This window comes from Carettochelys insculpta, chromosome 6, assembly GCF_033958435.1.
Source record: "Carettochelys insculpta isolate YL-2023 chromosome 6, ASM3395843v1, whole genome shotgun sequence".
Taxonomy (NCBI): domain Eukaryota; kingdom Metazoa; phylum Chordata; order Testudines; family Carettochelyidae; genus Carettochelys; species Carettochelys insculpta.
Window position 1 is genome coordinate 77,302,584 of NC_134142.1, and position 27,421 is coordinate 77,330,004.

Consider the following 27,421-nt stretch of genomic DNA (forward strand, 5'->3'; position numbering starts at 1 on the left):
TGATGAACCACACCAGCCAGTAACTTTCTTAACCACTTCCCACTGCCAGCCATTGCACTCCCTGTGCCAGCATGGCTGGAAGCGGCTGGCCTCCACTACACAATCGGTAGGGCGCACCAGGTATGGTGAGACAGAGGACAGGGAAGTAGTGCAAGGCAATGCACACACTTGTGTAAGCACTTCCGTCCGGCCAGCACCTGCTTCATGCCAGCGGCTCCCAACTCGTGCCTGGGGGGGCGCAGAAACCAGTAGCGATAGAGAAGGCCCGTCAGGCCTCTCCTTCGCGTGCGCCCCCCTCCGGCCAGAGGCCACGTTAACGACTCGGGGCAGGGCCTCCGGGCCCCTGTCACCCTCCAATCCCGTCGCCCTCGTGCTTGCCCCGCGGCGCAGCCCCACAGGCCCCGCCCCCGGCGCTCCACCGCGACAGCGAGGCCGCGAACACCTCTCGGAGCAGGCCGAGCGGGGCAGAGAGAAGCCCGCGCCGGGAGCAGCCCCGCTATCCCGGCAGTCTCTCGCCGACAGGTGAGGGGCGGGGCGAGGAGGAGGAAGGGGCGGGGCGGGGCGGGGCCAAGGGGCGGTTCCTCTCGGTCTCCTAGCAGTTGCTAGTGAGGGGCGTGTGCAGGGGCGCGTCAGCGGGCTCCATTTTACGCGCTGGCGGTTGGGGCGTGCGGGGCCACCGTCAACTCCCCCCCCGCCCCCCAGCGGGCCGGACCGGCGGGGACAGGATGCTGGGCACTGGGGTGAGGCCGCCGCTAGGGTCGGGCCAGGGCCCGGGTGAAAGGCTGCTCGGAGACCGGAACGCCTCCCCCTACGGCCGCTCGCGCCACCCCGGGCTCGGGGGCAGGGCGTTTGCCCAGAGCTGCGGTTGATGCCCGCCCCGGGCTGGGAGTTGGGCGGCAACGTGGCTGTAGCGTCCGGTCAGCGGGAGGGCGGCAGTCCCGGGAGCACGGCCTGGGGAGTCGCCTTGCCCGAGTTTCTCCGGCCGCCAGCAGTCGCGGCCTTTGTCCGGCCCGGGCCTGCCGGTGCAGAGACACTGTGCAGGTTGCGTGTGGCATGGGCCAGTGGTGGGGAGTTGTGCTTTCCGAGTGTAGTGCCTAGGCCGCAGCAGCACCGGTATGCAGGAGGGCAGCGCTCTGAGTTGGGGAAGACATCCTAGGAAATATAGTTCCTGTGATGGTACTAGTGCGCTGTAATGTGCTGAGAGCCATTGAACCAAACTGGCTATAACGGAAACCACTTCAAGTCAGGGAGTGTTAGTCGTTTCAGCGCTTATGTCAGTATTCTGGGGCTTTGCCCCATAAACCCTCCCAGGAAACAGTGTCAGGGTTCACTCACCATCTGCCGAGTTGGGTGTGCCGAAGGTGAAGTGCAGGAGTAGCTTATCCCCTCTCCATTCAGTAACTGTAGAATGGAATGGAATGGACAGGCTTGCTTGCTTACAAACTAAAGAGTTTTAAAACAAAAAGCAGTCAAGGCGCACTTTAAAGGCTAGCAAAAGAGTTTTAGGTGAGCTTTTGTGGGACAGAAAAGACTTCTGGGTACTGAACAATGCAGTGTTAACGGCTAGGTTGCATAATGGTTTGCTGAAGCAGAAGGCTGTTCCTTCTTTGTGGAGCACTGAGTTAAAATAGAAAAAAATACTTGAGTGTAAAACAGGAATGGAAAATCAAGAATATAGGTTATGGGCTTGTCTGTTGGCAAGTTACTGGACTGCTGTTTTCTCACTCAGTGGCTTGAGCCACCCCCCTCAAACACAGCAAGTAGGGAACTGTTAAGTACCCCGGTGGACAGTTCTACAGCTGTTAGCTACTCCCTTCATGGAGGTGGCTTAACTAGAGTGCTCTGGGTGCTCTGTCACTGTGCTTTTGCCTTGACCACGCTGCCAAACCCAGCACTTTAAACTTTAATTTGTAGATGAAGCCTTTAACTTGATTATAATGTTACTTGTCACAGCTATATAATTTCAGACCAACTGAAAAAAGAAAATACCTATTAGGTAACCTACTCACCATAATTTTGGTGTTTCAGCTATAACATTTTAAATCCTTATTTTTTAGATGGCTTAACTCAGCTGTAAAATTCATTAGGTTGAAAGATACTTGTGGTCTTATCCTGGCCTTTAAAGTATCTTACAAAACAATCCAGGAGTTCCGTAATTGAAAGCAGTTTACCATTGTCAATATTTTAACTTCAGTTAAATTTTTTCTAGCTAAAGGTGGATTATGTTCTTTGGTCTCTATGCAAAAATATAAGAGCAAAAGTGTTATTTTTATTACATTAATTTTTATTTTGGATTTCTGTAGAGAGAAATTGTTAAAATGTGTTGAATTTTTTAAGTGGGAATTCCATCAAATGTCTTTTTCTTAATCCCTATAAATTCTTATCCTTTGCTATGTTTTCACAAAAAAGGGCTGTAGTGAATTTTGTTTCCATTAACATTTACTTCTAATTTTCAAATTGATCTATCTGTGCTGAAACAGAACACTACTCCAAATTTATCTGTTTATCTCTTTTCTGTAAGCTTTATTGAGAAGCAGTCCTCTTCCAGATTCATTCTGTTTTTCTGGCTCATCTTGTTTGTCTCTTTCAGCATTTGCTCATTTATGTCAGTTTTGAGGCCTTTATGTAGGTTGTGCCTCTTAAACTGGATTTTTTTTCTCTTCCCAGTCTTCCCCCCACCTCGTCTTTCCTCTTCTGGTCACTCTCTGCTGGACCAGAGTGCCCTGGGCTGGAGAAGGTGGTAGTGGGGCTGGCATCTGGTGGTCTGGCTGGGGCCCTGCGCTGTGGCTGGACTGCTGCTACAGCCAGAAGCAGGAGGACACAGTCTATGGGAGCTAGGTTGGGGCAGATGGGGCCTGGGGCTGGAATCAAGGCAGCAGCAATCTGAGGGGCCGGTGTCAGGAGGCCTCTCCTGGTCTGGCAAATCCGTTTGTTCGGGACCAATCATGTCCTGAGGGTGCTGGACCAGGGAGGTCCAACCTATACTTGATATGGTAATTCTCTTTTTGTTTGGCTTTCTAAAAAACAATCCCCTTCCTGGCACATTTCACTTTCCTGGCACAACCAACTCCTTTACGCTGCTTTTGAGTTATGATAAGAAGCTGTATACTGAATTTGGTGGTCTTAGCTCTTACTGTTTAGAAGGAGTTATTGATCAAACAGATAAACCCTCTAAAATTATGTACAGATTGAACCTCTTTAGTTCAGCACTCACTGCTCCAGCAACATCCATGCTCCGGCAACATCTGTGCCCCGGCATCGCTTTAGTTTGCCACACCTATGATAAGTCGACACTGGCTAAGCTTCATGTAGTCCCCTAAAGTTTGTTTACAGCCACCCCGTCCTGGCGCTCAGTGTTCTGTGCTGTTATTTAGCTCTATTTTATCTCTAAATATCTTTTAAGAGCCCAGGAAGCAGTGGAAGTGTTTGTAATGCTTCTAGACCATGTTGATTTCCCATGGCTTGGCAAATTCTCTGGTTCAGCACCATTTGGATGCAGAGGGTGCCAAACTAGAGCGGTTCATCCTGTTGTAGGTTCCTGAGATATTTCATAGTAGAGGCCTGAGAGAAAAATGTACTTTTTACAATTGTCACCTGTTTTGTCTGTTTTCCTTGTTCCAGCTTTTACGTAGTTGTAATCATCTATTTACAGCAAACACAAACGTTTGCTGGCTCAAGGTCTTGTACAGTGTCACTATAAATCTTGTCATAAAGTGCCTAATGCCAAACTAGGAGTGCAACTGTAAATACAGAATCTGCCATCTCAGACCTCAGTGCTGGTAGAGACCCATTAAAGTGAGTTGAGTCCTACAGGCAGCACCACACATTCCTAGCAATTTTAATTTGTCTTCCTCTTAGATATTCATCTGCTTTTCCTTACAATTTTTAATTAAAGATGTTTGGCAAACTTGAAATGAAGGTATGAAGAGTCTTCTGGGTATGGGGATCAGACTATGTAAAGCAGTGTTTCTCCACTTTTTTTTTTTTTTTATAAAGCACCTCTTTTTAATTAAAAGGCCCACCAACTTCTGTTGCATTCCCCTAAGGATACACCTACCACTGGTTGAGAAACATGGTCCTAAGTATCAGAGGGGTAGCTGTGTTAGTCTGGATCTGTAACAGCAACGAAGGGTCCTGTGGCACCTTATAGACTAACAGAAAAGTTTTGAGCATGAGCTTTCGTGAGCACAGACTCACTTCATCGGTAATCTGATGTCTTGAAACAAGCACACAAGTGCCATTCAGCTTTTCAGGACTCAGATTTGTTTTGCAAACCACCAACTTAACACCTCATTTATAAACTGCATACTTACAAAAATATCATAGAAGTCTATTACTGAAAGCTTGCTGACTGTCCCATCTTATTATCAAATTGGAATAGAAATATTTTACTTAACATTTCAGGGTAAGGCATATGAAGCAGTAGAAACAAGTCCTTGGCTGAATGAACTTTTGTACTGACGCTACTAGTGGTTTTTTATGGAGCCTGTTGTAAAACTAGGCGAATATCTAGATGGGTTGATGTGCCGTCCAAGGGTACATGTCCCAGTGGTTGAGAAATGCTGGTGTAGAGAATAATCTTGCTTTCCCAAAGTGGGAGAAATTGTGGAGGAATGCAGAGGAAGCCTGTGCTGGTTGAACTGAGAAAAGTGAGGAGAAACTGGAACAAGTCTGTACATGGTTGTCTGAATGAAGAAAACTTTGACTTGAATCAAACAAATGGTTAGCTAGAGGGTTATTAGAGGCTGGAAAGTGAAAAATAATGTGCTGTGTCAAATCCTTAATGTAATCATGAATCTTAACTTCTTGCTGTTCTGTACCATCTGGTTGGTATCTTCTGTGGCTTGTGTTTAATATTCAAAAGCCTTGTGTAGGTTGGTGCAGTTTGACATAGGCTGCTTCTACACATGCCACCTCCCGTCAGAGATGTCACAGTAATGAGGCAATTTGAAGCAGGCTAATGATGTGCTAACGTGCACAATCAGCACCTCATTAACATAATGGCAGCTGCACAGATTTCAAAGTGCAGACTTTGAATTGCAGACTGACAGTGAAGATGGGGGCAGCTTCAAAATAAGCACCTCACTTCCACATTCGTACACCCACAAAATTAGATCAGAGTAAGGGAATGTGGAAGTGAGGTGCTTATTTCGAAGCTGCCCCCATCTTCACTGTCAGTCTGCACTTTGAAATTCCTGCAGCTGCCATTATACTAATGAGGTGCTGAATGTGCATGTTAGCACCTCCATTAGCCTGCTTTGAATTGCCTCAGTACCATGACACTGCCGCTGGGCGGTGGCATGTGTAGAAGCAGCATTGGTTGTATAATTACAGAGAGGTTGCCGTGTTATTCGTATCTTCACAAAAGAAAAAGGCAGTCATTTAGCACTTTAAAGACCAACAAAATAACTTATTTAGAGGATGAGCTTTTGTGGGGCAGACCCACTTCTTCAGACCTGAAGGGGATTTAACACAACGGGATTTCCCAGACCAGGGGAGGTCTCCTGCCACCAGCCCCTCAGCTTGCTGCTGCTTTGATTCCAGCCCCAGCCCTCTTCCCCTGCTAGCCCCCACCTGACTGCCACAGGCTGCAGCCTCCTGCTGCTGGCTGCAGCAGCACTCCAGCCACAGTCCATGGGGCTCTGGCCAGGCCACCAGATGTCACATGCACTACCACTGTCTCCAGATCTGAAGAAGTGGGTCTGTCCCACGAAAGCCCATCACCTAATAAATTATTTTGTTAGTCTATAAAGTGCTACTTGACTGCGTTTTAGTTTTATCAGTGCAAACCACTAGGGTAGGTGCTTTGCAGTCAGTTTAAGGCTGCTTATCAATTTATGAATGCACTGATAAAACTAAGTCAACTTAGAAACCAGGTTAATTATATCCACCTTCGATGTGGGGACAAGCATATGGAAAATATTTGTTCTGTACATATCAGTGTAATTATACAGTTTAATATACAATCAGTTCATAGAGTTTTTGTTCATATGAGTTGATAGCTTTTAACTTAACACTCCCAGAAGTGTTGTGCTTTGTTCCTGAGTTATGTTATGGGTGTGTTTCTTATCCAAGTCTGTGTCTATAGTAATCAAAGGGTGATTTTCCAGATTCCTTAGTGAGTAGGTAGGTTGCTGTGCTTAAAAAGATAAGGAAAATAGGTAGCAGTGACTCTTACCTTTTAATGTAACTTTTTAACATGTATTTAGCAGAAACTCCTCAGATGACTGAAGCCTCCTTTCTTCTGTGACATTGAGCTGAAGAACTTCATCATGGGTCAACAGATTTCAAACCAGACACAAACTGTTATTAACAAGTTGCCAGAAAAAGTAGTAAAACATGCATCTTTGCTTCGAGAAAGTGGCTTTCTGACTTATGAAGAATTTCTGGGGAGAGTAGCTGAACTTAACGATGTGTAAGGTTGCATGTTCTTTATTCTTTCCCATTCTCATGTTGTACAGACTAGTATCTTGGATAGTAATAGTTTATTATCTTGGATAATAAACCTATCAAGTTTTCTACAATGTCCTTAAATTCAGAAAGCTCTGTAGAAATTGAAAATTGTATTGGCTCAACCAAGTCTATTAATGTTGTGTGTTTGCCCTCATTTGTCCTTTTAAAGTCTTTGTGTATAAGAAATCTTTAACGCTTGCATATTAAGTCTGGAATTGGAGGGTTATCTATTGATGTTTTGTTTATCCCTGTTTGGGGTGAGATGTATAATACTTAGCAGTTAGCTTATTGTGGTCCTGTGTCTGCATATATGCATGTGAGTAATTTTAGGTATACAAGTAGTCCTGTTGATTTCTGTTGCATTGATATAACAGTTCAGGTTTAAAAGCAGTGGGTAAATAATGCCAGTGTCCAGGTTTCCTTTCAAAGGTGATTTCACTAAGCATTGCTTGTCTCATATATTAACGTTGGATTAATGTGACTGTTTCAGCACCACAAAGTTAGCTTCTGGCCAAGAAAAACATCTGCTGTTTGAAGTACAGCCAGGTTCTGATTCCACTGCTCTTTGGAAGGTGGTGGTTCGGGTAGTCTGTACTAAGGTGAGATTATCAGAATCTTTAACTCCAGAGTTCTACTCTGTTGCTAACTGAGAACAAGTGGTTTTTCAGTGAAAATCTAATTGTTCAGTACAGGTTAAACCTCTCTAATCAGGCACCATTGGTACCTGACCAGTGCCAGGTGAGAGAATTTGAAGGACCATGGGAGGTCATATTGTCTGGTAGTATTACCAACACTTCCTTTGTTTATGGGGCTCTTAGAAGACATTTAGGGGTAAATTGCAGCTAAATAACAGTACAGAACACTGAGAGCCTGGGCTGGTGGATGTAAAACTTTATGGGACCACAGGAATCTTGGCCACACCCATAAGTGGTCATCCAGCTAATTAAAATAATTTTGGGTTACAGATGTTGCTGGAGGAGAGTTCCACATTAGAAAGGTTCAGCCTGTACAATATATTCAATATATTTTGAGGTATTCGTATACATGCAGTTAAGCCTAAGTGTCAGCATCAACCATGGTGTTTCCATGACTGATTTTAAACTCTCTAATTGGAAAGTCTTTCTAATGTATCAACATCTTGGAACATCTTTCTGGTATATCAAAAACAGAATATGGAAACAAAGGAAACCAAACTAGTTTTTATAGTCTCAAACCTGATACAAGTTACATTGTAATAAAGAACATTTATAGCCAGCCCCAGTAGGCATCCTTCAGTCTGCATAGACTATGGATTGCGCCCTTTAAAGTTTCAACTGAGGACTTCATTAGGAGATGAAATTCGTACATTCTTAAAGAGTGAATCTTTTTTTTTTTTTTTTTTTTTTTATTAAATTTAAGCTTTGATTTTTAATGGTGTTGGTTTAGGCCTGTTAAAAGTGAATGCAGCTATAAATCATACACATGTACAGCAATGAATGTGCATATCTTCAATATAATTTTAAATGCAGGACTTTATCTTTTGTTCTCTGCTATACTAACACTCATAATAAACACTTTTCAATGATGCTTTGTCCTAAGAAAGCAGATAGGGCTACTTTGAACTGTTGAATTTAGTTTTGCAGTTGATATTCATCCTACAGAATCAAATTTAACATTGATTTTATGTATTGCTAATTTTCAATTTCAGTGTAATTATTTCTACGTGAACTAAAAACTAAGTAACTGTTCTGAGTTGGAGGAATCAGGGTGGCTTGTAGTCAGGGTCCTATAGAGATCTGTTCTTGATCTAATGTTAATGATCTGGCACAAAAAATAAAATCATTATTCTTAAAGTTTGCATATGATGGAGAAATTTGGGAAGTGGTAAATAGTGATCTTTGATCCCTGGCTAAACTGGGCAAAAGCCAATGTAATTTTAAATGTTGTCAAGTGCAAGGTTGTACATCTAGGTACAAATATGTAAGTAACACAGTTCCCTCTCTTATCCTGGATAGAGATGATTCATTAAAAGGCCAGTTTGATTAGTCAGCTTGTTGGTGTGAAGCTAAAAACACGAATCTGCTTCAGGGGAATATAAGGTAGGGTTGGAGAGTGGTATTACTATTGTACATGGCATTAGTGAGACTGCTGGTATATTGTGTCCCATTATAATGTCAATGTTTCATAAAGGATTTTGGGAGGGCAAGAAACCTGATGAGATGCAGAAATAATTTAAATTCTGCAAAATCTGCTTTTCAGTGAGAGACTTAAAAATATAATACATGTATCTGGCCATAAAGACATTTTAAGAGATGAGTATGATGTATAAACAGCTACTTGGGGAAGAGATTTCTAGTATTGGAAGGCTGTTTAATGTACCAAACAAAAGCACAACATGGTCAAATGACTAGAACTTGAAACTAAGCAAATCAGGGTCCATGTTTTTAATTACATTCCATCTCAAAGTCTTTGAAATCAAAATTGCATGACCTTTTTTTTAAAAGAGGCACTCTAGCTCAGTGTCACTGTTTAATTTTTCTATTCTATTCATATGTAAATAAAATTCTTCCAGGAAAGTGACTAACCAAGTATTTAATCAAGTACACATGGTTAAGATCATGGCCAAAACATCCTGGCTAATAACTTAGCTTAATAAATATTTAAATCAGTGTTTTAATGCCCGTTGCTGCAAAGAGCTACAGGAGAGACATTAAAGTGTCACTTGCAACTCCCAACCCTCAGGAAATTAGAAATAAAATTGAATTTGTAATACTGGATTTTATAAAGTCGAAGTTGTGTCCTCACCTGCCCACAAAGTCTACTTAACATGTCCCCACTAATCACCAAAGTTCAACTATTGCAGCAGTACATTGTGGGAACCTATCCTACATTTCGCTGAGCCCTGTTGCATACTGGGTTTTTTTAGCTGCTGCATTATGGAAAAAAATGCAGTGTAGGTGGTTGTGGGATTGTGATGCCATCTTCCCATACTGCATTCCCCTCAAAACAAGTCAGGGCATTGTCAGTCCCACGTATTAGGGTATCAGTTCTCCAGGTGTCTGTGCCAGGCAGAATATCAGCCCACCTGGGGAAAGAACAACTAAGTTTTCTGTGTTCGGTATGGTTGTGCACCTGTGTTTTCCCCCCAAGGAATATTTTGCCAGTGAATAGAGATGGTGCCTGACTGTGCCATGCTAACAGATACCTCAGCTCTCCCCTGGGGAAGGAACACATTTCGCAGGGAAGGGCAGCAGGTCAGGGACCTGTTTTCCTCCCTGTGAAAATGCAGCAAACAGGACACCGCAGAGACTATGCGGCTCCCCCAAGCCATGCGCTTTGGGACAAGATGGGGGAGGGGGCACAAACCACAATACTGCTATTTGCAGGGCCAGCCCCTGTACCTCGGGAACTGGGGGCCCTTCAGAGACTCCTTTTAGCATGCTGCAGGCACCAGGGTCTAGGAGAGCCAGCCCACAATTCTACAGAGCCATGGGGAGCAAGGGGTTCACAAGGGAGGCTCCTGTTAGTATGGTGCATGCACCAGGGTCTAGGGGCCCCTGGCAACAGCTAGCCCCTGAAAATCTTTGCCACGGGGGAAGACTACTCCCTTGCGACAGCCAGTTGGCCACCAAAAATCTTTGCCACAAGTGGAGACTTCCCCCTAGCGAGAGCCAGCCCCCAAATCTTTCCCGCTTTTGAAGATGTCACTGCATACATGGAGTGCAGGAGGCACGTGTTTTTATTGGGTGGGAGGCTAGCCAGTGGTATGGTTGAATGTGGGATAAATCTCTGACTGCGTGGCACCTGTAAGGGAGGGGGACTGCCCCCATACAAAAAACCGAGAAATCCTGTGGCACCTTATAGACTTAACAGATTTTTTGGAGCATAAGCTTTCGTGGGTAAAGATGTGAGTTATGTCAGATGCATGTCTTTGCCCACAAAAGCTTATGGTCCAAAAAATCTGCTAGTCTGTAAGGTGCCGCAGGGCTTTTCATTGTTTTTGCAGATATAGACTGGCACAGCTACCCCTCTGATACCTGTACAAATGTAACCTGCAGAAAAGAAATTTCTTGGCCTCTCATAGTAGCCACATGGTATGGTTGGGTGGGGGATAGACCCCCGACTGCATGGCATCTGTAAGGGACTGGGGTTGCTCCTGTACAAATGTGACCTGCAGATGAGAAGTTTCTCAGTCTCTCATACAAGCATCACTGTTACAGCCAACCCACCGTGTGCTGTGTTGGGGCATGTGCTAGCCCACAAGATGAAATGAGTCCCTGGCTCTCCTGATGACTCCATGCTGCAGCTCTGTAAACTAGCTACATGTGATCAACACACTAATAAATGTAATAACAATGCCAGGCTTCTTGCTTCCTGCTCATCTGGCGTGATGATGTGAAAGGATATCTTGAGGGGCATGGTGAAACTGTTTCCAGGGCTAATAAAATTGATCTTAGTATTTTCTGCTTTAGTTCAACATTGCAAATTCAGTTTTTTCAAGTAACTTCATGGGGAAGTCAGCAGGCAGAAGTTGGCGTTACAGTTGCTTAGAATTAACTTATTCACTGCTGAGGTGTAGATGGAGAGTTTATAAAAATCAACCATAGAGCCGTAAATGCAATGTTATCTCTTAGTGTAGACCAGGCCTCGGTCCAAGCAACACTTGTTAATTCCTTCAGAAGCTATTTCCTGGAAATAGGAATCACTGGTTGAAATTCTGTGGTTTGCGAAGTACAGGAAGTCAGAGTAGATGATTGTGATCTCTTCTTCTCTTAATCTGTTTATAGTAATATCCTTTAAAGACAGCAGCTACTGCATTTTTAAATAACTCACTTGATAATGTGACTTTTCTACTACTTGTTTTAATTCTTTTACACTTTAGCTTGCCAATTGACTCATTCAGAACCTTAACAAAACTCTCTTGAATTCTTTAGAGTTGAAATCTAACATAGCTCATGAGAAAATAGTATCTGAAGCTAATAACTTTTAATAAAGCTTTAGCTTTTTAATTTTAGTTTATAAAAATGGGGAGGGGTACTTTGAAGAACAACATTTTCGTGATGACTTTCCTCAAGAGATCCATAACTGTATACATGATTTTTGGTACTGTATAATGTAGATACTGGCTAGCCTAAACTAATAACTGAAAATGAAACAATTGTTTCTGTCAAAGGTTTTGTTTATGCGTCAGGTTACTAGATATAAACCTTTCTAATTAATGGCGGGTCATTATAGTTGAATACCATGGTAATCTAGTGAGATACAAATGTCACACTTAATCTTGTATTTTCCAATGCATTGAATCACATTTACCTACCTCTGTTCAGAAATGATGGCACATAAAGTTAATATTTGTTACATAATACAAATTTATTTATAAACTTTTATCTTTAGATAAACAAAACAAGTGGCATTGTAGAAGCTTCAAGAATTATGAACTTATATCAGTTTATTCAGCTTTATAAAGACATCACAAGTCAAGCAGCAGGAGTTACTGCACAGAGCAGTGCCTCTGAAGGGACTGCTGCAAATCTGTCATCTGTGTCATCTTGCCAGGCCAGCTTATGGATGGGAAGGTAGTTCAATATATTACAGGTTTTTGTGTGTGTGTGTGTGTGTGTGTTTTTTGTAATAAATATACACCCTCCAAAATGGTATTCAAACTGAACTTTTACCATCAAAATCCCCAAAACTTTTACTGATAAATGTAAGTAGAGCATATTTTGTCTGCCAGCATGTTATACCACATCATTTTTGCTAACTCCTTGTGAACCACATAGGAGACTGAATTACCATTGGTGCCTATACACAATAGGTATGGAATAGCTTTTTCAGTGATATAGTCTAGTTTATGCTAGTATACTAGATTGTGTTGCCTCTTCTGAGTGAGGAAACAGAAGGAAGTCAAATCAGCTGTGGCTACAAAACTGTTTTCAGTGATGTTTGTTTACACAGACAATGTTATTGTTCCTCCTCTTACATTTTGGCATGTGAAAATTCCCATCTGTTGTCATTTGAAAGTCATCACTTCTAACCATAATTTAACCTGTAAGACTGGAAAAATACATACTGGTTCATAGGTGGTGACATCCTGCTTTGTTAGCTAGGGGGAAAAGCAACAGACTAAGATCGGTATGTGCAGTCCTTTTTAGTTTACAATATGTAAAAATGGTCACATGTGAACATAGTGGCATGAATCTTCACCTCTTTTGCTCCACATTGAAAGATTGGTGTTGATCACTCTTTAAATGTAAAGTTTTGTATTGCCTTGAAAGTTATATGTGAAAGATGAAATAGAGTAGGATGAAGTCTTAAACAATGATTACTAAATGGAATCATTCATTGTTTTATAATGTTATGTTCCTGAGTGACAGGCAAAGACATAAAAACTACAGCAAAGCTAGCAATCAAGAATTTTGCAAATCATAAACAAGTTACTAAGCCAGTTAAGTATCTGTGTAAGCTCCAATGTGAGGGAGCAAGAAAAAGGGAAATTATTCCAAATAAAGGTAGTATAGTATAAGCTTGATTATCTGGCATCCCTGGGGAACAGGGTTTGCTGGATAAATCAACTGTACCAGTTAGCTGAGCTCAGGCAGGCAGCCAGTCCCGCTTCTGCTGGCCTCTCAGATATCAGTTAAAAGAACTTGCTGGTTAACGAAGTGCAGATATCATGGCTTTTACAGTACAGTGTTTTAAAACTGACTCACTTGTGCAGTTTTATCAATGCCTAGGGAAAAAAAACACTTTATGCTATTGTTGACTCATTGGCAGGGGGATATTTTGGCCCTGTCCCTGAGTCTTCTGTGGTTCATTAGTGTAAGTTTGCATTCTTTTGTATCTTCTTTCTTAAACATGTAACTTGCTCTTCAGGATTCTGAGGAAAATTGTTCTCGCTATTAGATACAAAGCTTCGGGACCTTAGGTGAGGTCTGCACTAGCTACGGAAGATAGAACACTTAAGTTTGATCTTCTAGGGCACTGTTTTGCGCATGCGCAAAATGGCACGTTCCAGCATCAATGTTGAGCCGCAAGGATTAAGGGATGTTGGCAGGAAGAGTGGTCCTATTGACATTCCGCAGTGAAGATGGATTAATGTCGACAGTTGCAAAATTGATTTTAGGTAGGCAATTGGCATACCTAAAATTGCATAGCAGCTGTCAACATTCCCAGAAGGTGTAGGCGTAGCCTTACACTGTTGGTTTACTGTTCACTTTAATGTGTTACACGGTTTGTTTTGCAGGAGTAATCTTTTAGTGTTTTTTGGTATGGCTTTAGAAAACACTAGTAGGAAAAGTACCTTTTAAATTGATCTATAATACAGAGCCATGAAGATGGTTCACTACATGCCAGCATTTTGTTTTTAAAAAAATGGCATTTAGCAACACAAACTCAGATAAGATACGAACTCTGAGCCATGCAATACTGGAGTTGCCTGGATGAAACTGTGGGTAGTATTTGTTATTAAAAAAGAGAAAAATATAGTCAGATGTACACTTTAAGATCAGAAGGGGCCATCATGATCATCTAGTCTGACCCCCTATATGTTTCAGGCCATAGAATCTCAAGTAGCTAGAAGTAAGGGATCTGAGTTACTGGCATCTTTACATCATTATTTAAATACTCCCAAGTTACAGAGAATTCACTCTTCATACTAGTTTAACCTTGCAGGTGATTGGTGCCCAAGCTGTTGTGGAAGGTGGGAAAAACCCTGCAGGATCTTTGCCAGTCTGACCTTGGGGAAAATTCCTTCCTGAGCCCAAATATGTCCCTTGTTCATGAGTGACTGCTATAAACATAATTTCATTTCTTCAGTTTTGAATGACCTTTTACTATTACTTTAATAATCTTTATTGCACTTTCTGAAATGTATTCTTTCAGTAATGCTGAAAAGAAATGTTGAGTGAAAATTGCAACCAACTTATCACAAATCTTATGTGAGATCTGTGCTCCCACCTCAGTCAGGAACTCAAGGAAATCCCACCAGATATGCTGTTCTATAAGCTGGAGTGCAAAAAGGATTTTAAAAATAGCAGTAGGAAGAGTACTATGTCTGAAATTCCTGCTTATACAGCTAACCCATTGTGAGGAAAGACTGCAACATCATCTTACAAAGAACGATAGACTAAGCTTGGATGGGACAGTTTTGCAAGCCACACTCCTCTGATTTAATTTCCTGTTGGTCTTGCCTAGGAACACTCAGTTTTGTTTTTGGGTGTATTGATTGATTTATTGACGCAATAACTCTGTCTAGCAAACATATTATAGATACATTTGGGAAAGAGAATTTCCTGCTTTTTAGTTACACTCTTAGATGTGTTCCCATTTGTGTAATTGCTGTAAGAGGCTTTTTTCGGACTCTTGATACCTCATAATTGAACCTGGTTATAGTGTCAGGCAATAAGAAGGGGGGCTAGGAAAAATAAGCCTCTATTTTTTTAAATGTTTGTAGCAGGGAGAGGTCAAGAATAATGTCCTCTTGGTTTAAACAAGCTGTTTGATGTAAATTACTTGTGTCAGTATGCCTGCCGAATGGAAGTTAGATTTTGAAATGCTATTTGTAATGGGCTTTAGTAAAGTTAGATAGCATCTTCTAATTTTGCACATCCCTCTATTCCTAAAGATACTGAAAAACAAACAATAATACTCCTTCAAGTGGTGTTCTATGCAGTTAATCTGTTTTTTGTATGAAATGCTCTTGCCTAAACTCAGCTCTGCAAGAGCTCAAGGTCACTGAGAAAAAATAGCAAATATTATTTACTTCATTTTCCCCTTCATCTTAACTTCAGGGTGAACAATGTCCTGCTCTTATGTTACATCTGCTTTCCTATACAAAGAACACTAAAGTATCTTTATTGCTTCTGTTAATTTTGTTATCTGATACTAGTGAAAAATAAGAGAATGTTTGTCATCCTTACAATTTAAGGTATTTCATTTGTAGCTTATCCAAACTTGTACACCTTACAAAATTGTCGACTTTATCCAATACCCCATTCTATGGTTCATTTATAAACTGGTTGCATACTTTTTCCATGATTCTGAATACCATCCTCTTGAAACTTGCTGAAAAAGGTGTGTCAAGCAGATACACAAGTATGCATGTACGCATAAATCTTTCATATGTTGAATGAGGGTCACAGAAGAGTCCAACTCTTAATACAGAATGCAGTCCCATAATAGCAGAGCATATGTTTTTCAACCTTTTTTTTGCTGTATTTTGGTGAGAATGGGGAAAATTTTCAAGGTTTCTTTTGTAGCAAACTGAAAAAGCAATCCTGGCCCCCGTCATTGGCCTTTTGGATGAAGGGGAGGTAATTTAGAAGATCTGTGGCAGCATGATGCAAATGAGGGCTCACAAAGTTGCAAATGGCCACTCAGTTGCATATGTGTGTGGCTCATTTGCATATTCACAGCAGAACACAAGCAGCGTAGACATGGTTCTGCCAGCAAAAACCCCCTCTGTCGCCAGCCCCTTATCCCTGATTTCCCTTCTTCTCCCCCCCCCCCCCCCCCCCCAAAGGAAGAAGTACTGGCGATGTGGTTTTGCTGGCAGAACCACATCAACACTGCTTTTCTGCTGTGAATATGCAAATGAGTCATGAGACTATGCAACTGAGTGGTCATTTTGCATTTTTTTGTGAGCCCTCATTTGCATCCAGCTGCCAGCAGCTGCACTGAATCTAGACACAGCCTACCTATATTTGTAAATAATGTCTTCTCTTTTGACAATAGCCTGAAATAAACTACAAAAATAAGAAAAATCTGTAATTTGGAAACAAAATTCCAGCCATGTGCCTGGCTCAGAAAGGCGTTGAGAACCAGAACAAGAACACTTGAAATACTAGCTATTACATTAGCTGACATCCATTCTACATTAAAATAGTCCACAAAACATCTAACTGAATGACCATCCAAATTAGTTTCTAGCTTTTGCTAGAGTCACAAATCAGGGCATTTACTCTACAGTTACCCTAGCACAGTATTTTGAACAGATATTTCAATTGGTCTCCTAGGAGATCTTTAAGCTGCTGGTCTCTGAAATCATCTGCAATATTATGGAAAGAGCACTCTGTCAGTGATCAAGACTTTATTTTGTTTAAATATCCATCATTGACTGTTTCAGCCAATAAACAAAAATTTGTCTTAAAGCTTAATTTATCTACAAGCTACAGCTGCTTTCAGGTGGCATTTTGGCCTTTGAAGCCAGATTCTGTACCTACCCTTATTGTAAAACTTAATGTCACTTATTTGGTCAAAAGGCGCAAAATATAGTTGTTTAGAATAAGAACTTTGCAGACTTCACTTGTTGCTATGGAAAGTGATTAGTAATAACACTTTGTGAGACCAAATGAGATATCAAGATAAAAAAATAGGCTATGTAATTCTGTTGAAGCCCCATTTCCCTTTCAACTTTCATTGATGACTTGCAACAATAATTGTTGCCACAGACACATTGCATAATGGATGTTCATCTTACTACCGTACCCACTAACAAGAGAAAGTTAATCATCAGAAATATGTTTGTAAGCTCCTTCTGTTTTTCACTAATCTGAACATTTATATCTAAATATAATTTAGATATAAATGCACATACACAGAAGGAATATTTTAAGGTAGGAAAAAAATGTTGAATTTCTGTTTTGACTGACATACTTTTTTTTTTTTCCCCCCTCCCAAATGTAGGGTTAAACAACTGACTGAGGAGGAGGAATGTTGCATCTGCATGGATGGACGTGCTGATTTGATCCTACCATGTGCTCACAGCTTTTGTCAGAAGTGTATTGATAAATGGTAAAATATTTAACAAGGGAGCTAATTTCTTTCTTATCAGTTAGGCTTCTAATGTGTCTGGTTTTGGGGTGAAGAATTCCTGTGTGTCAATATGCTCTAATAGTTAAAGATTTTGAGTAGTGTACATATGATGGATTGGAACCTTGATCAAATACCAGGTTTGCAGCAGGGCAGTGAGGGGTCACTTCAGATTTTGCAGCATTTGATTAAAAATTTGTTCCCAAAAAGGTCTAATGCTAAGTGATGACTAACAGGCAATTCACTTGTGGTGGTAGTAATAGTGAAAGTAGGTGATAAATGCATAATTAGATGTAAAGCAAGTTAATTAGAAGTATAGGAAAACAGGATATATTAACTTAGAAATATCTTGAGTATTTTTTTTATAATTTTCTGCCCATGTTGTTAATTCCTTTAAAACATTGTAAATGAGTACATTAAGTGCTCAAGAAGAGGGAAAGGGGAAACACATTGAATCTGGCCTCTTGACCTGTTTAGGTCAGAAGTTCCACAAAATGTCTCTTTACAAGTATACAGCAAAATGGAATGCCCAGTTATGACTTTTGTGAATAACCATTGCAAAGACAATATTTTAGACATTACAGTGAAGTCTCTTCACTAATCACACGGTAGATTTTTGCTTAGTTGATAAAACTCCAGTACAGTAATTTTCATGGGAAAGATTTTTAATTATTACAATATTTTATTTTGAATTGTATGCCTAACTTTATTTTATTATAGCATCAAGCTAGACACAATACAAGTAACATTGCCTTTAGCCACTCTGTTTTACTCAAAAGTTAGAGCTGTGGTCATGCTGTTAATTAACATGCTAGTTTTTAGAATCATGTGCTATGTCTACCCTAAAAGCATCTGTTGACAGAAGTTACTGTTTGGAAGAGAGATTCTGACAAAACTTCTGTCGTCAAACCACGTCTACACATAAAAGCGGATTGATCTTTCAGTTCGCTCTGTCGACAAAAGGGGCCCCTGGAGCGTCTACACGGCTTTTTAGTCGACATTTTCTGTTGACAAAACGCATTTTGTGTGTAGATGTTCCGCGATATCTCAGCAAAACCCCAGTCTTGTCAACAAAACTCTCTAGTGCAAGCCTAGCTATAGAGAAAAATCAGAGCCAAATTCAACTTTGCTTTATTTGGGTCCATTTCATATTAATATAAATGGGAGTTGGCCAGTTACCCCTTGGCCAAATTTGGTCCTTTTCATTTAATTTTCTGGTTATTTCAAATTCCTTGATGAGGAGACAGACTTTTACACTGAACTTACAGCTTGAATCTTACTGAAGACACTGGGTCCCTGTATATCATCAACCTTAACTACTAGCTTTGGACAATTAGGTCTCTGTGCCTGTTAGCATTGCAGAGTCCCGTTTCTTTGCTGTGTGAAAGAGTTAGTTTCCATTATGGTGACTGATAATATTAAGGGGTTTCACTGCCATAATCTTTATTGTTGTATATGTCAAAAAAAAATTGTCTAGATCCCAGAGTAATCTCATGTGAGTAGAGCTGGAAAAACCTTTTAAGTTCGGAAAATGCGATTGTCACTAAAACTTTCTTTTATACCATTTTTGTTGCTTAACAATATTGCTGCAATCAGAATTTGTTGGGTAATGTTGATCACAAAGACTGACTATAAAGGCACTATTCAAGTGATTGGATTTTCAGTTATGCCTGCAGTCACCTAATCCAAATATGTACAGAGTAGGCAAAGGGTGACAGCAAAATCATAAGGAGCGTGTCTACACTAGGAACGAACATCAAGGTTAACTTCTAAGTTAGGCACTACTTCAAAGTTGGGCTCCCTTACTTTAAAGTTAACTTTGGGGAAAAAAGGGGAAAATGCGTGTAGATGCTCTGCAGGCTACTTTGAAGTCCTTACTCCATTCCCAGGATTGGAGTAGTGCCCTACTTCAGAGTTTAACTTCAAAGTAGGGTGTATGTAGACGCTCAGCTTCGAAGTCTATTGCTTTGAATTTGTGCTTCCAAGAAAGCAACTTCAAATTTTTGTAGCGGAGACATGGCCAAGCTGTGTAATACTTGCATCTCAGAAGTGTGCATGGGGCAGGGGGGTGTTTTGTTTTGTTAACCAATGGTTTCTCTGGTTTCCTAAACAGGAGTGATCGCCACAGGAACTGCCCCATTTGTCGTCTACAAGTGACTGGTGCAAATGATTCTTGGGTGGTGTCAGATGCACCTACAGAAGATGATGTTGCTAGCTATATACTCAATATGGTAGATGAGGCAGGCCATCCTCACAGACCATGATATTGGAGACTACTGATTAAAATGCTCAAAGGTTTCATTGTCATGAACGTACCCTTTTCCCACTCATCCACACATCATCATTTAGGTGTGTCTTTGGTTGTAAGATAAGTCTACAGTGTTCTTTTAAAACATAGGGTATATGAGCCAATACTTCTCAGTGCATTCTTAACACTTAGTATTTTGCTTCATTTAATACTCTGTACTCTTGAATCACTAATGCTTCTGAAGGTTACTTTAACAATGCCTTTTTGGACCTGACTAAGAGCCATTGGAATCATTTTATTATACTGGAATTATTACATAAGAGCATTGCTGCCCAGCTTTTAAAACACTACAGATGGAACTTTTACTGAAGGGCCTGCCCTGTAGTCTTTTTCTTAAGTAATCCTTATTCACACAGTTAGTTCACCCCGTGCCTCCAATTTGAATGGGATGACTCTCACGAATAAAGATTGGTCATTGTGTAATCCTCACTCATTAACAAACTGACATTCTGTTGCTAAAATTTAAGAAGCATCTTTTGCACCTTCCCTCATCGATAGTCATTTGTTGCTGTTTATATGTATTGAGTTAAACCAGTAGTAATGTTTAGCATAGAAAACTGTTTAAATCTATTCTTAGAGATGGTATAAAACAGCTCTGTCAATTTGTGTGTGCGTTCCTTTTTCCTAGCAAAGTAAACCTTTTAGAAGGCTATTTATTTTATATTCTAAAGTTTCATAGCAAATGAAGCTGTAATAAGCAGATTCTTATGCAATCCTGAAGGTTAAAACAATATATTTCCATGGCTTTTTGATGGCCAGCCAAAAATTGTCTCTTGCATATTACGCATATCTGAAAAAACTTCACTTTCTGAAAGGTATTGTGTAGTATCTGTCGTGGTTTTGTTTATTCTTGATACTTTTGACCTTCTCTATTTTCCAAAATTTTCTAAGTTACAACATGATGTATACTTCTAAAAAAAAGATGAGCTAATCTGGTGCTGTATTTTATTTCTACAAATGCAATATGTCTTTCTGCAGCAGGGAGAAACTTCTGTTTTGATACCTATAGCTTCCTTTTGCTTGTAAGAAAATGTACAGTTCTGAAAATCTGCAAAAAGCAGCAAAGAGGAATTCACCAACATACTTCTGTAGAGTTTTTGGACTGAAATTTGTTTGTCTATATTAAAAAATAGCTTGCAAGTACAACTGCGGTGGAAACAAGCTTTGAACTCTGTCACACATAAATGACACACTGAGTCAATATAATTGTTCTCATTCGCAATTAACAAAGTGAACTGTTTTGACCTCTGACTGTAGTCATACAGATACACTTTCATGCAGCTGCTCCGTTGAATAAAAATGACGACAAATTATTGTATATTAAATTATGATTTAATGTGCCATACCTACTAAACCCAAAACTCTGTCATGGATGGGGTCTGCACTTACAGATATGCAGTTTTTTGTAAAACTGGGCACACGTGAAGGAATAACAGTACTCAGGGACCAAACCCTGGGAATCATACGTGTATACCTGTCTAACTTTTGTACTTGGGAACTTGTACGGAATGCAACAAACATTTCATTTGACTTCCTCCAGAAGCGTCAAGACTCACAGCAGAGCAAGCCAAGTAACACTGATATCCTGTGCAACTCATTGTGTAAGTGTGTATTTAGGCAACATGAAAAATCTGAATTCATAGCTCTGAAACAACTGATTTGTCCTCTTAATCTAATCATGTCAGTGAGCCCTGGATTCTTCAGGAAAACTGGGTTACTTGTTTGCACTAAATATTTTGGATTACTTGGCTGCACTGAATACTGTGAACACCTGTGCTAGAAATGCATGTTTTTGTGCCCCCTAAAATAGTAATATTTGTAGCCACAAACCACTAAACTTTTATTCCTTTCTGCCCTGCCTGAGTCTGCATTCAAAGAGGTTAAAATAACCTTTAAATTAAGCTATTTTTACATTTGACCACAAGTAAACATTTGCATTCACTTAATCCTCTAGTTTGGCTTTTTTTCCAATTTATTAGAAGAAATTAACTTGTTCAGTGACAAGTATTGGAGGGGTAGCCATGTCAGTCTGTAGCCGCAAAAACAATGAGAGGTCCTGTGGCACCTTATAGACAAACAGATATTTTGGAGCATGAGCTTTTGTAGGCAAAGACCCGCTTCATCAGATGTATGTGGTGGAGATTCCAGATGCAGGTGTAAATATACAGACCTCATGAAAAGAAGGGAGTACCAATCAAGAGGAAGGCCAGAGCTGATGAGGTCAGTTCATTCAGGGAGGATGTGGCCCACTTCCAGCAGCTGATGTGCGAATACCATGAGAGGAGAAACTGCTTTTGTAATTGACCAGTCATATTCCCAGTCTTTGTTCAAACCTTGATTGATGGTGTCAAATTTGCAAATGAATTGTAGCTCTGTAGTTTTTCTTTGACTTTTGTTTTTGAAGTTTTTTTGTTGCAGGATGGCTACTTTTAACTCTGTTACTGGGTGTCTAGGGAGACTGAAGTGTTTTCCTACAGGCTTTTGTATGTTACCATTCCTGATATCTGATCTGTGTCCATTTATTCTTTTAAGTAGAAGAATTTATGCCCTGTGTAATCTCCCCGAACACTCAGAAGCAGAAAAAGTGGGTCTTTGCCCATGAAAGCTTATGCTCCAAAAAAATCTGTTAGTTTAAGTTGCCACAGGACTTCTTGTTCTTGTTCAGTGAGGTTTTTTGTATTTTCATTCTTTCTTGAGGGCTAAATAATGTAGATGGGTTGATAACTGCAACATAGTAACAATACTGACAGCATTAACTAATGCCAAAACTGTAAATTTGCTTAAAAGTGAAAATGTAAACTTTATTTTCTTTACATCTTTTTAACTTAAGCTCCTCTTTGGCATACTGCTGTGATGTAGGTATTTTAATGTGTGCCTTGTAAGTATGTACTGTATGTTATAAAAGTGTACGATCACTGAAATATAGTTCAGTAGTAGCAATATTTACTACATTTAGATAAATGCTAATAGGAAAAAGCTCAAGAAGTTATTTGTGGTAGTGGGTTTCAAAAATGTGAATGTGAATTAGTGTAAATAGTGTGGAGGGAATGTGAATTTGCTGTTTTATACTCTAGTCTAGCATTAAAGTGAAGATTTCTTAAAGGTTTGATATGAGGATGCAACTTACATGCTATTGATTGTATTGAAAGCTTAAAGGCGTTCCACTGTATTGTAATTTGTATATGAATTGTGCAATAACTACACCGTGTTAAAGAAATTCCAAATTTAAGGGTTTTCCTAGCTTCTCTGATATGATACACTGGAAAAATAAAGCTTTAAATTCAATTAAATTCTATCATGCAGATGGTATGCTTAACAAGAACATATGCTGTTCATGAGTAGGATGTAGTTTAAACTTTAAAAGTGTGATGTGAGTAAGCAAGTTACCCCTGTGTGTGCGGAAGCTGTTGCTTATGCCTCACCTCCAATCCAGAAAAGAAACACTGCAGTTGAAGTTTCTTGCACCAAAGACATTTCTAAAACTCTTTATTACAGGAATATGGTCAATTTAAAAATCAGACTTTTCAGAAAGTTTAGCCTCTAGTATTACAAAAGTAACACTTAAAACTACTATGTTGGAGAGATTAGAATATTTTTTCCTGCTTTTTCAGGTTGTCTGCTGTGTTTAGCAGGATTTGCATGCATTGTCACTGTTTCCCCCTCTAGTCATTGAAGGTATGTCTACACAGCCAAGCTATTTTGAAATAGCAGCCATTATTTTGAAATAACTATGCACAAAAATACACAACACAACTGCTGTTACTTTGAAATTATTTTGAAGCGGATGCTCTTTCAAAGCTTGCAAACCTCATTTTATAAGTAGCCCCTATTTCGAAATAGGGGCTGTTTAGATAGGAAATAGAGTCTATTTCGAAACAAGCTATAGTGCATCCAATAGCTCTGTGTCAAAATAGGCTCTATTAGGTGTAGATGCTCTAGCTGCTATTTCCAAGTGCATTTTACATGTAGCTGCGCTATTTTCAAATCAACTATTCTGGAATACCTCTTCTGGAATAGTTTTATGCAGGAATAATGCTGTCGTATAGACATAGCCCTGGTTGGTGTTGATCTGAGCCCTTTACACAGCAAATTAAGTGGGAGAAGAAAAATATTTAAGAGGAAATAAGTACACTGACACAAAGGGCAGGAGTGCTAAGCGATGTATGTAATAGGTGGAATTACATGCAATAACTTGCTGAGTTTGAAAACAAGTATCTCCCTGAAGGTGCTAGCCTAGCTCATGCTGACAGCTTTTTGTTAGTGTGTAATAAATGAACCTACTGTCTGAGATTTCTCTAGCTAGTGCTACAGCTCTCTTCCTCTCTTCTGTGATTTACCAGGCTGTTGGGTTTAAAAAAATTGTTTGCTTAATGACTTTATTAGGAGCAGCATACGTAAAACAGTAAAAGGATGTGGTACTTTGGCATAAGAGGATGTTTTGAGTAAAAAATGTTTATTTGGAGCAATAATAAAAATAGTGGGGAAAAACAGTATTGAAAACCGCCATGTGCAGCAGAAGAATGTTCTGCATTAATCTCATACTCCCTCTTCTGCCATCTTGGCTGTGTTGCACTGAAAATAAAGCAACCAGCCATATTCTACAAACCCATTTTGAATGGCAGGGGTAAGAAATGATAAATTACGCAGTAATGCAAACGAGTGGTGTGTTTTCTTCTTCTTGAAGTAAAAGGTCATTGTGAAGCAAGGAAGCAGCAGGGTAGCGATGAGGGAGAACTTCCTACCTGTAAGTTAAAGCAACGGCGCGTGTAAGGTGACTAGCAGACATTTAATCTTACTGGTCATTTCTTCACTACAGTGATCTTCCAGAAGATCATGTCTACGCAGCCCCATGCGCCCGTTCAAAAGAACAGCCCAGAAACCACGGTGGATGGGGTCACAGGGCCAGAAAGCCTTTCGGGGAGTGCTGGCCTGGCGCTGTCTTAAAGGGCCCCACTCGTCACTGCATGTGCTGCTGAGGCCATGCCCTCTTTCTGACCTTCACCCTTCAAAATCATGGACCCCCAGTAGCTGCAGACCCACATCATCAGCCTGATATGCCTTTCACTACCCCGATGGCCACTGTCCACCTCCTGCCGTGCTGGAGACTCAGCTCCTGAGGCCTCAACGCAGCCCAGTCCCTGCTGTGCCACCCTAGGGCTAGCTAGGTCCACCGTCAGGCCAGGATTCCTTGGCATCGCCAAGCTGTGCTGGGGATATGCCAGGGCTCTGCTGCTCCTCAGCTGCCACAGCTGAAAGAGATGGAGGAGGGGAGAAAAGGAGGGGGGATACCATGCCTCACACCCACCATGGACAGCTGCCCTGCCCATGAGCTGACAGACTGGCATGCCACAGGGCAGTGGTATAGTTTCCCTGCACTGTTAGCCATGCTGCACATGGCCCGTCACACCCTGGGGGTAGTGCTGGCCATGATGGGGCCCTCAGCCCACCCAAGGAATGGGCTAGCGGGCAGGGGGAGATGTGTCTGGGCACAGGGGAGTCCCTGTTTGGGTGGCAGGAAGTCCTGGAGCTCTGACTCCATCCAGGAGGGGGCCCTGCGCTTCGTACCCTGGGTGGGCTCCTGGCTGCCTGCCACTGGCTCCCTGAGGATGCCCCTGTTGTCTTGGGGTGGCTGGCTGCTGGCCATGGTGCCTCTGGTTGCTGCAGGAGTGCTTGAGGAGCGTATATGGTAGAGGTGCGTGTGCCTGCTGTCTCCACATTCTCAGCTTTCTACCACGGGATTTCTAGGTCACTGCAGCTTTAAGGGCAGCTAGAAGGAGAGAGCGTAGAGCCCTGCTGGTGCTGGCAGGGGCATCTCTGCATTCAGGCTGGCCAGTACCACAGAGGACCATGCTTTCAGAAAAAAGGGGGGTCACAGAGCATCTACACATGCTTTCTTCTGGAAGAATCTTCTGGAAGAAGGTGTTCTTCCTGGTTCAGGAAAGACGCAAGGACTCCAGAAGAGGCACTGCATTCTTCCAGCAGCAATTTGAAAGGGCTCGTTTTGTGTGTGGACACTCCAGAAGAGCCCTGGCTAGTCTGGAAGAACATGCTAGTGTACACACAACCACTAAGAACAGATTAATAGTCTTAGAGGGTAGCCATGTCTGTAGCTTCACAAACAACAAGCAGTCCTGTGGCACCTTGTCGAAACTCTCACTTTGAATATGCCAGTAATAGTCCAAGCTACAGCTCCAGGATGGGGCTCTTTATAAGAATTGATTTTAATGGTCATTTAGCTTGCCTCGTTTTATTTTAAGTATTAAACCAAAATTAGTGCACACACAGGGCTGGATGTGCAATTTTCTTATAGTATCAAATCTATTTGTTAGCTTAATAATTAATGTTGTCACTGGGAATTTTAGGTCAGCAAAATCTGGCCCTTGATGGGGAACAGCAAATTTTCATTTTTTTAATGGCACCAGGTACAATTATACACAGTGGATGAAGTGTTACATGTATGTTTAATCATCCCAATTGGCCTGTCAATTCTATGGCATAAAGAAGCAGAATAGAGAAGAAACCACAAATATTACAGTAACTTTTTCTAAGCCACCTCTTTTACAAATATTGTTAGCATATAATCAACTTGTGTATCTCAGAGTGGAATAACTTCTATACAAATGTATACAGTTGATGATACCACCCATTTTGATTAAAATAGCAACAAAAATTTGGTTAGGAATGAGACAAACTTCTACCGCTATTAGGCACTTTTTCTTCCCCTTCAGGTCAATTGTTTCTCTTTTAGAGTTTATCCAAGTTGTTCATGTGAGTTGCCAAATAATTTAGTATGGGCATGTCCACCTTCTCTGTCCAGTTACAACTAATCAAAACCTGTTCATTTTCAAGGTAGTGCTTTCATAATGAAGCTAAAATTTTTGAAAAGTCATTTTATATTTTATGTTCAAGATACAGTTGTCAATTCACACAAATTTCTATTTTCAGTAGTAAAAAGGTATAAACATCTATTTTTCTGACTCACCCCCAAATACTGGGTGGTAAGAAAAACACGGAATTGTTTTAACCGATTCATAATCATGAACAAGTGATGCTATAATATATTAACACCTTTTTTCTATGATCATTGCTAAATATTTTATGTACAGGTAGGAAAGTGTCCCCAAATAGGTTTTTTTTTCCCCCCATAATGAAAGTAAGCGCTCCTAAACAGTGTGCATGATACAGTCTCCTAATAAACCAAGGGCTAAATTTGAAAATGCTGTTTGCTATGATTTTCACTGACACCTGGCAGGATAAAAAGTAAGTGCATGTGTACTACCAGCATCTACAGTTGTCATACATGCTGTGTACGCATTAGATTACTTCACACCTGCAAGCATTGTTAATATTATGAGTGGTTTTTAAAGTACAGTGCAAAGCAGTTAACATGCAGTACCCAGCATAAATGATGCACAGTTCTGAGCTGCTATCTGATGTTTACTGCAGTCTTACGTAGCCTTATTTATGTGCAAACTGATATTGCATTAAGTAATGAAACAGAAGTAACTTCACACTGTTCAACTCCATCTCCTATAGATACTTTTTTTCCCCTCTGTGCTTGTTCGAGCTGTTGTATCTAGGCAACTGTCCGTCAGAAAAGATTAATTATTTAAAAGCAGATGGTAAATGCAAATGGTCAGGAGGAAGACTGGCTTGCTTCTTTGTGCTGTGCCTCTTTTGATAGAGCAGTAATCTCTTCTGATTTCATTGCATCAGACAGGAAGCTGAGCTCATTACATAGGGTCTCATACCTGAAAGCCATTCGTATCTGTGCCACGTTTGTCTTTCGAATGTCATTTCCTTCAGGCCCTTCTTTATAATAATTTACCCCTATGAATTTTTGTTTTTCCTGTGGGCAAAATAAAGTTTAAA

The 27,421-nt window shown here is 40.7% G+C and overlaps 2 protein-coding genes across 16 annotated transcripts in view; one reads left to right on the forward strand and one right to left on the reverse strand.

Annotated features, from left to right (window-relative positions):
- Window positions 1-357: 357 nt before the first annotated feature.
- RNF141 (ring finger protein 141) lies at window positions 358-22,839 on the forward strand. 5 transcript variants are annotated; one of them, XM_074997414.1, is made up of 6 exons: window positions 358-522; window positions 6,213-6,415; window positions 6,944-7,052; window positions 11,827-12,008; window positions 17,116-17,223; window positions 19,355-22,839. In XM_074997414.1, exons 2-6 carry the CDS (start codon window positions 6,273-6,275, stop codon window positions 19,503-19,505), a joined length of 693 nt encoding a protein of 230 aa, XP_074853515.1. In that variant the 5' UTR covers window positions 358-522; window positions 6,213-6,272; the 3' UTR covers window positions 19,506-22,839. The 5 variants fall into 5 exon arrangements, with proteins under 5 accessions (XP_074853515.1, XP_074853511.1, XP_074853512.1 ...); XM_074997410.1 differs by lacking the exon at window positions 358-522 and adding an exon at window positions 591-740; XM_074997411.1 differs by lacking the exon at window positions 358-522 and adding an exon at window positions 611-740 and having other exon boundaries at window positions 6,210-6,415.
- Window positions 22,840-22,975: 136 nt separating this feature from the next.
- The window catches only part of AMPD3 (adenosine monophosphate deaminase 3), an 83,319-nt gene continuing 78,873 nt past the window's right edge, over window positions 22,976-27,421 (reverse strand). For 10 of the 11 annotated variants that reach the window (XM_074997404.1, XM_074997407.1, XM_074997408.1 and 7 more), the window contains one exon: window positions 22,976-27,398. In XM_074997404.1, coding sequence (XP_074853505.1) covers window positions 27,186-27,398 — 213 coding nt within the window. In that variant the 3' untranslated portion in view covers window positions 22,976-27,185. The remainder of the gene's footprint in view (window positions 27,399-27,421) is intronic. The other variant, XM_074997403.1, reaches the window with a different exon arrangement.

Bases quoted from the DNA above. Each gene is read 5' to 3' on its own strand.
- RNF141 (XM_074997414.1), top strand. From the start codon at position 6,273: ATGGGTCAACAGATTTCAAACCAGACACAAACTGTTATTAACAAGTTG. The intron at 7,053-11,826 runs GTGAGATTATCA...TTTTATCTTTAG, and splicing joins TTCGGGTAGTCTGTACTAAG to ATAAACAAAACAAGTGGCAT. The intron at 12,009-17,115 runs GTAGTTCAATAT...TCCCAAATGTAG, and splicing joins GCCAGCTTATGGATGGGAAG to GGTTAAACAACTGACTGAGG.